Source organism: Cryptomeria japonica, chromosome 1, assembly GCF_030272615.1.
Source record: "Cryptomeria japonica chromosome 1, Sugi_1.0, whole genome shotgun sequence".
NCBI classification, from domain to species: domain Eukaryota; kingdom Viridiplantae; phylum Streptophyta; class Pinopsida; order Cupressales; family Cupressaceae; genus Cryptomeria; species Cryptomeria japonica.
In genome coordinates this window covers 712,462,304-712,477,238 of record NC_081405.1, presented here as the reverse complement: position 1 = coordinate 712,477,238, position 14,935 = coordinate 712,462,304, and the positions used below count along the sequence as shown (strand labels likewise).

At 34.4% G+C, this 14,935-nt stretch overlaps 1 protein-coding gene across 4 annotated transcripts in view; it reads left to right on the top strand.

The window, feature by feature from the left end:
* LOC131050392 (MLO-like protein 1) overlaps positions 1–14,935 on the top strand; it is a 106,276-nt gene that overhangs the window by 61,813 nt on the left and 29,528 nt on the right. For 3 of the 4 annotated variants that reach the window (XM_057984553.2, XM_059221803.1, XM_057984551.2), the window contains 3 exons: positions 1,636–1,703; positions 8,034–8,094; positions 8,261–8,783. In XM_057984553.2, coding sequence (XP_057840536.1) covers positions 1,636–1,703; positions 8,034–8,094; positions 8,261–8,509 — 378 coding nt within the window. In that variant the 3' untranslated portion in view covers positions 8,510–8,783. Of the gene's footprint in view, positions 1–1,635; positions 1,704–8,033; positions 8,095–8,260; positions 8,784–14,935 lie in introns of those variants that run through there. The other variant, XM_057984552.2, reaches the window with a different exon arrangement.

Genomic DNA, 14,935 nt, shown 5'->3' with positions numbered 1-14,935 from the left:
GGTTTTGGTACAAGTGTGGGTACAAGTATGGGCACACTGTACAGCAGTATGGAAATTTTTTCTTTTCCTTGGGTATGGGTACAGGTTCAGATATATATATATATTGCAAAATGAAGATACTCATAAATTCATAATTCATTGATTTGTCAAATGTCAATACACAATGAACATTACAATCAATATTTGATAGTCTTTATATTGCTCTTCATCAAAAGCATCAAAATCAACATTTGGTTCAATTTCTCTTGAGCTACAATGAGTTACAATGCCACTTCCACTAGTCATGTACTGTACAAGCTGCCTCATCTAAAGATATTTTCTGGCAAGTTTGTAACAATAATGTCCAAGTCAACACACTCAATAGTTAGATCCCAATCCCTTGCCACCCCCTCATTGTAATCAAGTTCCTTACATGACAAGAGATCCTAATAACTCGACAGGATCTAGGAGTGGACACCCAAATGGGGTTTGGAGGCAGAACTCCTCATGGGGGTTTGGGGTAAATGTCCTCAATGGGATTGAGGGGCTGCGTACTGCATGGGGCAACCATACAATCTTCATGATGCACACCATTCTCACAATTTTATCACTTAAAGCCTAAAGGTGACATTATATATGCAAGCACTTTTTTGCTTATAAAAATGCTCTCTTTCTTTTTTGTTTTGGGCAGCCCTTGGATCCCTGTGGGTTCATCTAGGTTCAGCCCAGGGTCAGGAACCTGGCGTACTCAGGAGTGACCCTGGGGCCTGGGCAAACCCAGTGAGGAACCAGCCCAGGACCCAGACCTGAACTGTACCTATATGGTTATGGGGTTCTTTTAGAGGAAACCAGTAAAATAGATAAAATATAAAAATGAATCCAGCAATGTGAAAATTGGAGATGAGGCTATAAAATCTGCATGTATTTTGTTCAAAGTTTTGGAGTTCTGTACCATGGACACCCATGAGGAAGGGATTTGACAGAGAAAGATCTTGTACAGAGCCTTGGAATAACAATGTTTTTCATCCTGTGCATTACCTGAAGCCTTTGACAACATGTTGGCCATGTGAGCATACTGATTTTCCAAATAACTCACTAGAATGGTGACAAATGTGCATATTTTGATGTTGTTGGGTCAGGAGACCTGTATTTTTAGAGGGTAGTGTACCTGCTACACCATACAAGAAAATTTAGATCAGTTTGTGGCAACTAAGATTGCTGTCTCTTTGTTTAATCCCAACAGAACAATCAAGGCCATTGAAAGTTCTGAAATTATGGCGAGTTTTTTTATGGTGATGAATTACATTCTCCACACCTAGGGCTAGGATGTTATCAGTGTTAATCTAAATTTGCACTTTGGTCAATTGAAAAATTAAGTTAATTACATATCTTGCTAAACATGTTATTCATTATTATTAAAGTATATGCATTGGATGGTTGGATATTGGATTCTGTGCATAGGAAATGTGTGCGTTCAATTGATTAATAATGATAATACTATTTCAAATTTTGCAACTTATGTTAAAATTTAGTTAGAGTTGAAAGATGCTTAACTTGATAATACTTTAAAATGCATTGTGTACTCTTACTGAAATTACTCAACTGGATCCATATTATGGATTTTAATTTTATTTTTAATTTGGATGGAATGTGCAGACAACTTACAAATTTGACTCTTGCATTATGGGAAGAGTTGTGTATATAGTTCCAAGGCTTGTAATCGGGTATGCTTCGACAAGTTTCCTTTTCATGATGTCAATTGTTAATAGACTGAGCAAACTGAATTTCATTCACAGATTCTTAACATCGAAAAACCTTAACAATCCTGCAACTATTTGGATTTGTTAAACAACCTTCTTTTTGTATAGGAAACTTTGTTGTCCATTGATCTATTTGAAATTTTGAATTGAGAAATAAAAGCAATATTAAAGAAGTGTTCCCTAGGGTTGTAGCCCATTTCCGGGAACAAGGACATTCCATGGATGGCAGAACAGGGGTAAAATGCCCTTCTGTGAGGCACTCAGGAGCCCATCCCTGAGATGGCTTTGTAGATGCAGGGATGTCTTGGGATGTCTTGTCATCCCTAGGAAGGCTAGGGAATGTGCCCACAACCATCTCGTCCATCATTAAAAAAAAAACACCCTTTGCAGTTCAAGATTTTCAAAAAGTAAACATAATGATAAAACCATAAACCTAAACCTAAAAGGGGGCCAATGGGCTCTTACCCAAAAAAACTTATAAATTAGCCAGCCTATGCTCTATTGCAATCATGAAAAGAGAAAGTCATGTCTAGACTATAAATAAAAACAGCCATTTAACATTTAACATAAAAAAGTAAAAGAAATTAAAAAAGTGCACGTGCAATAGAGGAGTTTGTGGTCTGGAAGGCTTTAATTTGAGCTTGGTGGTGGGGTTGTGGCCCCTTGATCCAGCCTTGTGACTATTGGCGTTGAACCTTGTTAGATGTGGTGCTGCCCTCAAATCCCTGCTCAAGTTTTAAAAAGCATAATATAAAATTATTTTGGTCTGCGTTGGATTAAGTCTCAAGTATTGAATTCTATTACTATGTTTTGCAGAGTCATTGTCAATTATGAGAAATGCAACTATGGTTATTGTCAAACGATTTAGAAAGTAAATATAATGATCACAGTGAAGATGATCGGATTTCACATATATCAAGTTCTATTCTGTAGTGAATTCCTTGGGAACATATTAAAGCCCTTAACTTTTTATGTTTGAAGAATAATGCTCGAATTTGGTACTTTATTTTGAGATGATGAAAGGTGATAGGTTTTATCATATTTGCAAATGACAACTACAAAAACAATGCAAGAATTCACTTGGATTGTTTATAGCATGGCCAATATTGAGACAATGGACAGTGGAAAAGTTGATCCTACAATTTGAATGGTGGAGTCTATTGGTTATTTTCCACTGGTTGACTAGGTTTCTCGAAGGATTAGCCAAGTCGTATTATCAAGAACCCTAGATCAGTGGCCAATGAAAAGGAGATTGATCTCACACTTTTCTCCCTTGCACTTCAAGCCTTGCGAAACTTGGGGGGAGGGGGGAGGGGCTGGGTCACCCTTTGTGACATTGGAAGTTGAATATGACTCAAAAATTACACTAGTGTCCAGCTGATAAGCTTCATACAAAATAACAAGGGTTTGTATGGCTATAGTCATGACTGGTACATCCCTTGTTCTCATTTCAACTCTGGTATGAAGTGAAATAGAAAATAAACCTAAATCATAAAGCATATTTTTTTTTGATTTCAAGATTTTGGTGGCTACTTCTAAAACTAGAATACATCAGGACAAAGATTGGTGCGTATTCCAGGGCAACACAGTCATATCTTATGCTTTTTGCATCACAATATTAAACATATTCTGGTGGCTAGTTGATTTGTTATCACCTTGAGATAATAAGACCTGAACCTTGCAATGACCCATACTTAATATTCCCTCTGAACCCGTAACAACATTGTTTTCCTGGAAGCATTAACTTATCCCTTAGATAGAAAGCAATCACATAAAATAACTCACTACAACAATGTGCAAGAAGAACTCAATTTCCCTTTGTTATTTCATTCAAAAGCTATTACAGTTCAGATTGAAGACAAGATGTAATACAACATGATTTTCATATAATTATAATCCAAAATACAGGAATATTGCCATGCAATAGCTTACAAACATAGACATTTACCCAACAATAGATAGCAGTCTTTTCTCTCTTCCCCTTTTTGGGTCTCAGAAACAACCAACCTCTTTAGACGGCTCATAATTCCCTTTTATAGAAACAAGGGAGCAAGACAAGCTTAGAGCCATAAACAAGTGTCACATATTCATTTGATAATTGATACACACAAAAATAAGAAAAAGGCCAAACCACCTCACCGCCTAAAAACTTTCGAAGATTTGATTCGATTCTAAAACCAAATCTGATCACTTGTACTGCCATTTGCTGGATTAGATGTTGGTACAAGTTTTACATTTCATTTCTGCATCTCTTCAATCATTTTGCATTTGTTTTTTTTCTTTTGTAGCAATATGCTTCTCGCATAGAAACCCTATTTTTTTTCTTTGTCCGTGCAAACGAAGAATTCGCAGGTAGCCATCTTCCCATTTTGAATGTTGACCTTCAATTATCTTTGGTTAGAACAGATCAATGGTCATCACAACTTTTTGACCCAATGGTCCTACAAGGACACGTGGTGAGATCTTGCTTCATCATTCGTTGAAGATTTCTAAATTTCACAAACTTGCAATGTGAAGATGGCCCATAGGAATGTGACACATGAACCTCTAGACATGTGGCAAGATCTTGCATTCTCACAACCTTGAGGTGGGCTTGCCTCTTGAAACTCGCAATGCCTTAGAGCAATGCAATCCAATAAATGTTTGCCACATATCAGCCAATTGGAGAATAAGTGGGGCTACTCTTCCTTTTTGGTTAGATGAACAAACAGCAAACCTACCTTTTGGTGAACCACAAGGTTTGTAAAGCATGCAGTCTATTGATTACATTGAGCAACTTTATCATAGGCTTCATTAGCAAACCTTTAATTGGCAAAACTAGCAATTGGTGAAACTCAAAGGTTTGTGAACTGTAAAAATCGCTGGAACAAAACCCATGGATGAACCTTTTAAATGTCTTTATTTTTTGGTGGAATTGACTTCATGAAAACTTTATGTTGGCAAAACACTTCATTGACGAACTAAGATGTACATGATCTCGAGAGTTTGCTGAAACACTTCAATACTTGATTCTTTTTGGCGAAAACACAATTTGACAAACTATTAAAAGTTAAAACTACCAAAAACCTTCCCAAGCTTCATCCTTTGTTGAAAAGCATTTCGGCGAACTGCTCCATCGACAAACTAAAAGGTTTGTGAACTACAAATACTTTCTTCGTTTTCTCTTATTGCAGAAATAACCCTTCAGCAAACTTCTACTTTGATGAACCTTTCAGTTCACAAACCATCCGCTTTGCCAATGCCCAATGTACTCCAACAAATGTAGATTTTTGGAATTTGAAAAATTTGACTAAGGCAAAATAAAAGGTAAAAGCATTGACCAGGAACATAAGGGCACTAGGACTAAGGGGCCGATTACTTGACGATGTTAGAAGGCTTTAAGCTATGACTTACGTTAACAGCGACTAGGGGTAGCAAGTCAACTATAAAATACAACAAAAGGGCAATGGAGCCATGAGAAGCTTAGGGTTTTGGCTAGGGCGAAGCAAAACCCTCTTGATAATTGAATAAACCCTAATTTTGCACAGTTCTACCAGAGTCTTGGTAATTTCCACTCAAGATAGGGGGGAGGACATATTAAGATTCGTTGTCGCTAATACAAAATGTTGTACAATAGTACAACTTTGTATAATTTCAATATTTTTTTCAACTTAAATGATAAATTGCAATTTCAATTAGTAGTTTTTGAAAGTATTTTTCAAATATTAATTTTTGTATATTATTTTAATAGTTGTACTTGTAACCCACTGCCCTCCTGCTGTACCTAAAATCTGGAAAAACATAATTGCTATTCCCAAAACCTATCCAGAGAATTTAGAGATTGTACACGTTTAAAATCACACCTTTCTATGTGATGCAAAATTGTAAGGGGATGTTCCCTTCGTACTAAAATCTAAGGATTTTTAGACAACTTGCAGTACGTGCCTAATTTAAAAACCTATTGTTTTGTTTTCTCAGTTTAGATCACAAGTGTTTTAGTCAAAATATTTTTGCATATAATACTATACATTGTAGAAATTAATCTTACACGACTAGGGATGCTTATGATTCTTAATAAAATGTAGAGATCAAAAATCATAAGTTCGACAAAATTGGATCAGAAAAACACAAATGTTAAGCAGAAAAAAATTACAGAGTTTTAAGACTTATTTCAATAATAATTGCAATACAAAGCATGCAAAAACTATCAAATTGTACCTAACACAAAAAACGATCAAATATCAACACTCAAGACTTAGTGAACAACAATTTCAGGAATATGCCTTGAAAATTACTATTAGCCATCTAAGTGCAAATGTTACTTATTTAATTGTTACAAAACTACTGCATGAAAATAAATGAAATAAATAACTGAATGCCAACTCTACTAGTATTTATGACTGTTTGCATGACGTGCAAACCTTATTACAAATCATCTCATCAACTAATTCTAATGTTATGACATATGATTGCCGGTTGAATTGACGATCAAAATCATTATAATTTATCCTTTAATAGTCATCTAAGTTGTCTGACTTGATAGATGATCTAACAATAGTTAACTCAAGGCTTATAAGGATGCTAAAATAGTAGCAAGCTTAAAATAACGTACTTTGGCTGAAAATAGAAAATTCAAAATATGCTCCTCTTCAAAATTGGTGATGAACTATTTTTAACATGGGCTGAATAGGTCCTTTTGTAGAAAGTGGCTCTTGATTAATCTAATTCTAATAGTTCTTTCCTTTGTCCTGATTAAGTTTGGCAACCCTCCGACATACTTCTAATTTCATGGCAAATCCTTTGTTCTCATCATGGAAGATACCTTGGAAACACTATTTTTCTAACTCAATAAAATTGTGAAAATCTATGTTACCAACTTACAGTGCTGGTACAGATTCTGGTCCGTGGATCCTGCAAAATAAAACTTGGGGCTGGGTTCGTCTCTACAAATATATATATATATATACACAAAGAATTAAGTTGAGAATACCACATAGCATAATATAAATTATAATCAACAAAACCAGCATAAACTCTAACCTCATTTAAAACATGAATGATAAATATAATAAAATATCCATGTTTAAATTTCAAGTTCTTTATCAAAATAATAATATCAAGTTCACCAATCAATTTTCAGCATCATAAAGATTTTCTAACACCAGCATCATCATTGACATTAGGTTATGTAGGAACATTTAAAGAACCACAGGCAGTGCTACTGCCACTTAAATTGAAGTGTGTTAACTTTTGAAACTCAAATGTAACATGTTAAAGAGTGGAAATATCCAAAAGTTAGTTTGCTTTGGATCCATATTCCGTTGCATCATGGGGGTTTGGGGGCAGCGCCCCTCGTGGGGTCCAAGTGCAGCACCCTTTGCGTGTTCCCTATTGTGATACAGGGCAGGGTTAAGGGAAAGAGCCCCCACCACCAAATCCAAACGAAGACCTTTAAAACTACATGGTCCTTTATGGAGAACACTATTTTCATAATTTTTAAAAATGCAATGTCAAAAGTTGAAAAATTAAAAATGAAACCCAAAACAAGGCAGAAAAATGGAGAGATTCACCCTAGGTTTGCCTGGGTTCCCTAGATCCTACCTGGGTTCAACCCAAAGGAACCCAACCCCATTCTCTTGCATCTTGACCATATCTGGCCAGTTGCAGGCTTATCCGGTAACATAGGCGAACAACATGAAAACTTTTTACTTTGATTGATCTTTTTCTGATCTGCAGATGTTTTATAGAAATTTGAAGAAGATAAGATGTTGATATTCTCTTTGCGATTTTGAAAATATTCAATATCTAACCGATATTTGCTTTAGAAACTTGAAAAAATATAAAGATAAAGCCTGTTTGTTGTTCATGAATGACAGTGAATTCCCTGTGTGAATTATGAACACTATCTTCATACATATAGAAGACTCTAACTATCTCTTCTAGTCTTGAACTGTTCGATCAGCTTGGAAAAATGCACAGTTTTAACGCTACCTTTAGGCAATATGCTATTCTCAGAAGGCATGAGTTTATAGAGGATGTGTGTTTATTCATAAACTCGACAAATAATTGTCAATGTTTAGTCATAAACTTGACAAATGAAGTTTTTTTGTGCGACTTAGACAATATAAAAAGCCTTAGAAAGGAGCTTCATATTTTTTGTTTTGTGCTGACTAAGCTCTGCTGACGTCATCCTTGTTGACTGCATTTTCTTGTTTTGGTTGATTATTGGTATTATAAGTCACTTGGAAATTTGACTTGGACAGCATGCATATGTAAGTTATGGAAGTGTAAATGTCACTACCTGGTGCTGTGCAGGGTTATTATTCAAGTCCTTTGCAGCTACAGTACCTTACCGCTTTATGCCCTTGTCACACAGGTGATTCAAAGCCTGCTTTCCTTGGCAAATTGGATTCTAAATTACAGTAGATTTCCGATCACTTTTGGAGATGGAAATATTTATGCATTTTGCTTTTTCCTCTGCTCTCACGACTCTGAATTACTACGCACTCCTAATAACGATATATTGTGTCTTCTCCACTCAGATGGGCACCACATACAAAAAGGAAATTTTTGAGAATCATATTCATGAGGGACTCTCCGCATGGCATCAGAAAGTCAAATTGCGAGTCAAGGAACATAACACCAAAAATGAGGATAATTCTGACAAAGGGAGCATACAATTGCCTAGGACCAACGGCAGTGGCTCATCTCAGATGCAGTCCAGGACAGTTCATAACACTACATCAGAAATTGCACAAGAGGCCAATATAGAAATCCCAAATTCTCAATAGAGAAAAAGAGAAAATCAGTAATCGTCTTTCTGAATTAGTTATAAATATATGCACAAATGCCACAATTTTATTTGTGTGATTCGTTTTTGTATTATGAAATCTGAGCTGCACTTAGAGTATTTTTTGATGTTCTAAATGGACAAATCCTTTCCCAAAGGGGAAAAAGATTCTTTGAATCTTTTGAAATGTGTAGGTGTCATTGTATATATTGATAAAGATGATATTGACTAGAAATATCACATTTTTCTATCGAAATGCATTTATCATTCTAACTGTTGACGTTAGTCACTTATCTCGCATATTATGCAAGCTAATTTTGACTCCTTGAAGTTTGAGGGACTTCCAGACCCTAACGGTTGCCAAATTCTGTAACTGTTGTATTTCCAATGGACAGGTATTTAAGTATAAATTTTCTGATACACCAACGATTACCAAATTTAAGATAAATTTCTGGAATGCGAGTAGTGGTGTTCGGAATTAAATAGAAATGGAATAAAATGGTCTAATTTTTTTGAAATCCCAGGTAAACCTATCATAAAAGGAGATTTTCTGAGACTTAAATTACATAACTGCATAAGATGGTATTATGCAGGCGGGGGTTTAGTTCTTTGCACGATGTCGTTGAAAATATATTATAAAAATTGATCTTTCATTTGTACATAAATATAGCAAAAAAAATCGAATGGCATATGACTCTTTCCTTGCCAAAGGGGCAATTTAGTTTAATTTCAGTTCATCAAATCATGTTTTTCCAACACGATCTTGGGCTCTCTAACATTGGGTAGTGGAAGAAATCAGTCTTTTAGGGGTCTGCATCTGAGAGTAGTAGGGTTATTCAATATTTAATATTTCGATAGGGAAAATGAAAATGATTTATTCATATTAGTGGATTGGGACCAGGAAAGAATACTGCCTACCAATCCAAAATTTTGCATAATTGCAGATCTCTGGCAGTAATGCCGATTAACAAAATTAAGCAACTTCAGGCTATTCAATAAGCTTGAAACAACAAATCCGAGAAATTAGATATCCAAAAGATGTCTTTAATTGAAAGCACAGAAGATAACAACTCACCTTCACTAATTATAAGGCGGCGATTTTACTCTCTAGATTTGACATTGTGTCTTGCTATTCACTTGTAATTTAATTTCTTGCTTTTCCTGCCTCCTGTTAACGCAGTGCTCTTGGTAAACGTTAGATCCTTTAAGGCCTAGTAAGGTTCCCGGAATGAAGATGAATAGCAGCAAACACGATCAAGATTGCCGTTGATTAGCTTTTTAGTCAATAGATTCCCCATTGGCAAGGCCTATATTTCTATTTATATTTATCTCTTTTTTAAATTCTTTATTATATATATTTTCTTCTCCATTGTTTCCTTCTTTTGTTGATGCTGATATTTTTTATATATTAACATTTTTTTCTTTCTTTTGTAATTTCTTCTTTTGCCCTCTTCCTTTTGTTTTAATTACTAGCACTTGTACCTAAAGGAGGTTCAAGGGATACCCTGATAGAAAACTAGAGCTAAAATTTAAACTTCCTTAGTAATATCACATAATTAGTAAGAACTATAACAAGATAAGTTTACATGCTCATTTTGACTCTAAATGTGAATTTTGATTTGTACAAATAATCATTGTATCTTATAATTAGATATAGATGTTATTCAATAATTTTTCAAATTTTGTTTTTAAAGTTAAATTCATTTAAGAATCTAAATCACATATAATGATATAAATAATAGGAAAAAATTGATTGTGATTAAATTATTTTCTTTTAATTTGAAATAAAAGTTTACTTCCTAACATCAATCAAATTTTTAGAGCTGAATTTAGTTTAAGTAATTGTCATCATTTAATTTTTTGTGAATCTTTCCATTTAAGTCACAAACGTTAAAACTTTTGAATTCGAACAAATCTCATGTATGCATGTAAAACTAAATTTTTCCTCATGTTTTGAGGGTAAATGATAAGTAGGAAATAACCATTAAAGATATCATAGTGAAAACTTGGATTCGAAATCACTTTGCAAACATCTAAACTAGAAGGTTTAGTTTATTACATGTGATGAACACTAGGTCCAGTACTTGCAGCCTGCAGTAAATTGGAACTTAGGGCTTTTTGCATGTTCTAAACTTATTTGAAGTTGATTGATCTTTTTTATTGGTCAAGACTCAAAAGGTATATGGTACAAAAGTAGAAAATATAGCAATCTGCAATTTACTGAATAACCTTATGTTCCTAAAATACAATCCTGAAGGGACTTGCATAAGTAGCAACTCTTTTTGGTGGACAGTTGTCAATAAAGTTCATGCCAAGGGGTCACTAAACAACAATAATTTCAATTCATCAAGATTTTATATTCAATTAATGTTCTCTTATGATTGAAGCTTAAGTTTGAAGATGACTCCAAGTTTTGAAAAAAAAAATTTAGGTTGACCAAAGTATGAGTGAAATTATATGTGGTCGAAGCATATAGTCTTTTTTACCTACATAAATTATACCCTATTAGGCCATGTCATAAACTTGAAGAAAATGGTGGTCCTTAAGGGCATGTTGTCCTCATTTTTGTGAAGGACCATTACATGAAATTTTTGTGAAAAAATGAAAAAAATTACTCTATGGCATGCTTCCCGAGGCAGAATTTCGACTAATCCTTGGACTGGCTTAATCCTTAGTCCATCCTCGAATTATGTTTCGAATTTCATCAAATTCTGGGTTCGTTTGCTATGTCTTTCCTTCAGTTGGGTTTTAAAACCCCAACTGCAGGTGGAGAATTTTCTTCAAAGTGCAAGTTTTAATGATATTCATTGTTTTGGTCTTTGTAGGGGAATTTTTGACCAATTACATGTGCACTTTTATTTCAAACATGTTACTTGTAATTTATTTTAGATTTCCCCTTTGTTGTTTTTATCTTTTTATTGTTTTTTGGTCATTTTTAGTTAAAATAGGGATTTTTTGGCTCAACTGCAAGTTTTTTTATTGTTTTTTGGTCATTTTTAGTTAAAATAGGGATTTTTTGGCTCAACTGCAAGTAAACTTGCAGTTTGGTCAAAAAACCCCTACTTTAATGGTTTTTGCATGTAATAGGGATTTTAAATCCCCATTACATATGTGCAAGCAAGTATAACTTGTTGTAGGGATTTTATTTCCCATTTAAAAGTATTTAAAACTTGCAGTTTGCTCCAAAAAACCCGATTTTGCCTTGTAAGTGAAAAAGTGACAATTTAAAACTTGCACTTTGGTCCAAAAAACCCGATTTTGCTCATAAAGTGCATTTTTTACATTTTAAACTTGCTATTTGGCCAAAAAATCCCGATTTTGCCTAACATGTTGAAAAAGTGAAATTTTAAACTTGTCATATCCTCCAAAAAACCCGATTTTCATTGTTTCATACATTTTAAACTTGCTATTTGTTCCAAAAAACCCGAATTGCAAGGAAAAACATGTTTTTTGAAGATTTTTAGCAAATTTTTGTGGAGATTTTTTGGGAGATAGAAGGCGTTTTGGATTCCTTCCTATTTCCATGCATTTTTAGACACCTTTCACGCCACATGGAGGTTAAGTTTGCTGGTTTTTAGGTTTATAATAGCAAACACGTTTTTGCTAAAAAACCACGTTTTTCTTCATTAAAAATGCCACGAATCAGCAATGTTATGAATCGTTTTGGCTTGGTATGCTAAGGTATTGAGGTTAGAAAGAGTCTTGGCCATTTTCCATGCCATTTCTCATGCATTTGCTGCCATGTTTTTCAGTTTTTGCCATTTTTTCAAAAACGTGGCTAGGGTTTTGGAATACGGTTAATTTCTTTTTAAGAGATATTCTTCTTTATTTCAAAGATTGATTATCTTTTGGAGAGGCATTTTCACATTGGAGCAAGGTAAGATTTATTTTCTTCTTGTTTCTTTTTTCTTGTTTTCTTGTTTTTTTTTTTTTCTTCTTTCTAGTTGTAAATTTGTAAATGGTTGGTTCTTCCCCAAAAATCAGATTTTGTGTGAGAGATTTTCCCTTTTGTAAAGCAATTTTAGAATTGCATTGTTCTTTCCCATTTTCCCTCTTTACTTGTATTCGGGATTTTAAATTCCGATTACAAGTTGGATGAAAATCATTGTTCTTCCCTTACGGATAAAAGATTTAACCATCTTTTTTTTGAAATCCGGGTTGCAAGTTGAAAGTTCTTCCCATTTTTGCATTGGCAAAGTTCCAAGTGATCTTCTTGAAATTCATTTTTACCTATCCGCTTCCAATTCCCTCATCCGTACATACCATTTCATCCACTCATTTCACACCTTCATTCATTTTCCCCATTTAAAGTCTACTTGCAGTCAGCCATCCAGAACCCGAAATTGGTCCAAAATGTACTCAAAAAACACTTGAAAATGAGTTTTAAAGGTCCAATTACAAGTGCAAACTTGTAGTTACCCATTACACATATGAAGTTGCATGTTTGTTCCCACACTTGCAAGTTAATTCTCTTGTTTATCCCACACATGTAATGCAACTTCCAAAACCCGAAATTCACTTGTGAGCCCATTTTTGCATCAATTTCTCTCTTCCCTTGTCAGTCCGGTTTGCACACACGATCTACCAAATCAATGGATTAAGGCATGGGCCTTATTTTGCAAGAAGATCTCAAGAATGAAGGATGATACAAAGAAGAGATCCAACAACAATTCATGGTTGAGAGCATAGAATGCTTTCAAGACAAAGATGGTTATGACATGAAAAGAGGAAGGCAGCCCGTTCCCTCTTGAAAAGCTAGTATTACCCCAAGCAAGAAGACAAGGATGCAAGTTCCCGTTCCGGTTCAAGATGTCTTTACCAATCTAGAATACTTCAAGTTCTAGAATCCTGAAGCGACATGAAGATCATCACAGACAAAGGATGATGCAGTTAGAGTCGTGTCTTTAGACACATGGAATAATTTTAGTTATGCATTTGTAATTTCGTTTTGACAAGTTACATGTAAAAGTATTTTTTGTAAAATGCAAGTTACACATTACTTGCACTTTTGTAATTACATGTAAGACAACTACAAGTTGTGTCCGATTAGGACTGTAGTTGGAATAAGTCTTAGTCAGTTGGAGTAACTCTTAGTTAGTTAATGAAGTCTCAGTTAGTTATTGAATGAGTCTTGGTGGTTGAGAATATCTCTCAAGTTAGTTAGGATCCTCCCACCTTTTTCTCAAGGCTCCTCTTCTATAAATACTTGAGAGGTCCATTGTAAATATATCTTTTTGAAAGCAAGCAAAAACTCTGCCAAATTTACAGCAAGAAGTCTTTGAGCTTATGTATGTGAATTGAAGGTTTTGAAGAATAAGAAAGAAGGATTACTCAAGTTTTGAGTCTTTGAACTACATGTTTGAGTTTGAATCTTTTTATTTCTTCTATGCAAAGTGTTTCTAAAGGAGCTTAGTCCAATCTGATTTGAAGTCTTTGAGCTGCAAGTAGAGAAGATTAATTAAAATAGGAAACCCTCTTGAAGGAGCAGCAAGTCTTTGAGCTTGCGTCTATTCTTGAGGAAAAATTACTGTTTGACAAGAAATAGCAGCAAGTCTTTGAGCTTGCATTAGTTCTTGTCTTTGTGTTAAAAGAATAGATTATTTCAGTCTTTGAGCTGTTATCTTTTATTCGTTGTAAAATTTAGTATAGTAAAGGGTAGATAGGACTTCCAATAGTCAAGTCTTTGAACTTGATATTGCTGTCCCGTCCCGAAGGAAGTGACGGAAGTCTTTGCGCTTTCAGGAAACTTCATTTCCTTTCTCTCATTTCACTTGAAAGTAGTTACTGTTGTTCGTTTTCAATCGCTATCCTTTTCTGTGAAGAGAAAAGGATATTGTCTTTCTTGAAGAAAGAAGGAAGACTGTTGTCCCATCCTGTTTTTATTTCAGTTTTAGTTAGATAGGGGGAGCCTTCCCTTAATTAGGAGAGTTTTTACTCGTGTGCTGTGGTTGAAACCACAATTTTGTATATTTCCCCCAAGTGTACAAAATTTTCAACCAACAGGGCAATGTATCATAAGGTACAACAAATGACTGACTAAGCACCTGCTTTCATAAGATTAAGAAGGAATCTAATCCCTCGTATTGTTTAAAAGATTATGAGCAGCATAAACTTATCAAATTTTGTTTTTCTCTTGCTTTATTTCTAACAGAGCTGAAGACAATGAGCTAAGCTTAATTATTGTAGCATTCATTTATGTTTATAGCTGAGAGATTCTGTAAATTGCTACTTGTGCATCTCAAATAGTGAGATCATTTGCATATTCCATATTGAACCAAGCTCTGTTGATTTTTATCACACTATCTGTGGTTCAATTGTGATTAAATCATGAGACATTTTTTATATATACATATAAATATGCTTTTAATATAAACTTCTAAATTGATAGAGATTAATTCTTCATGTGGTTATGATGAAGTGACTTACG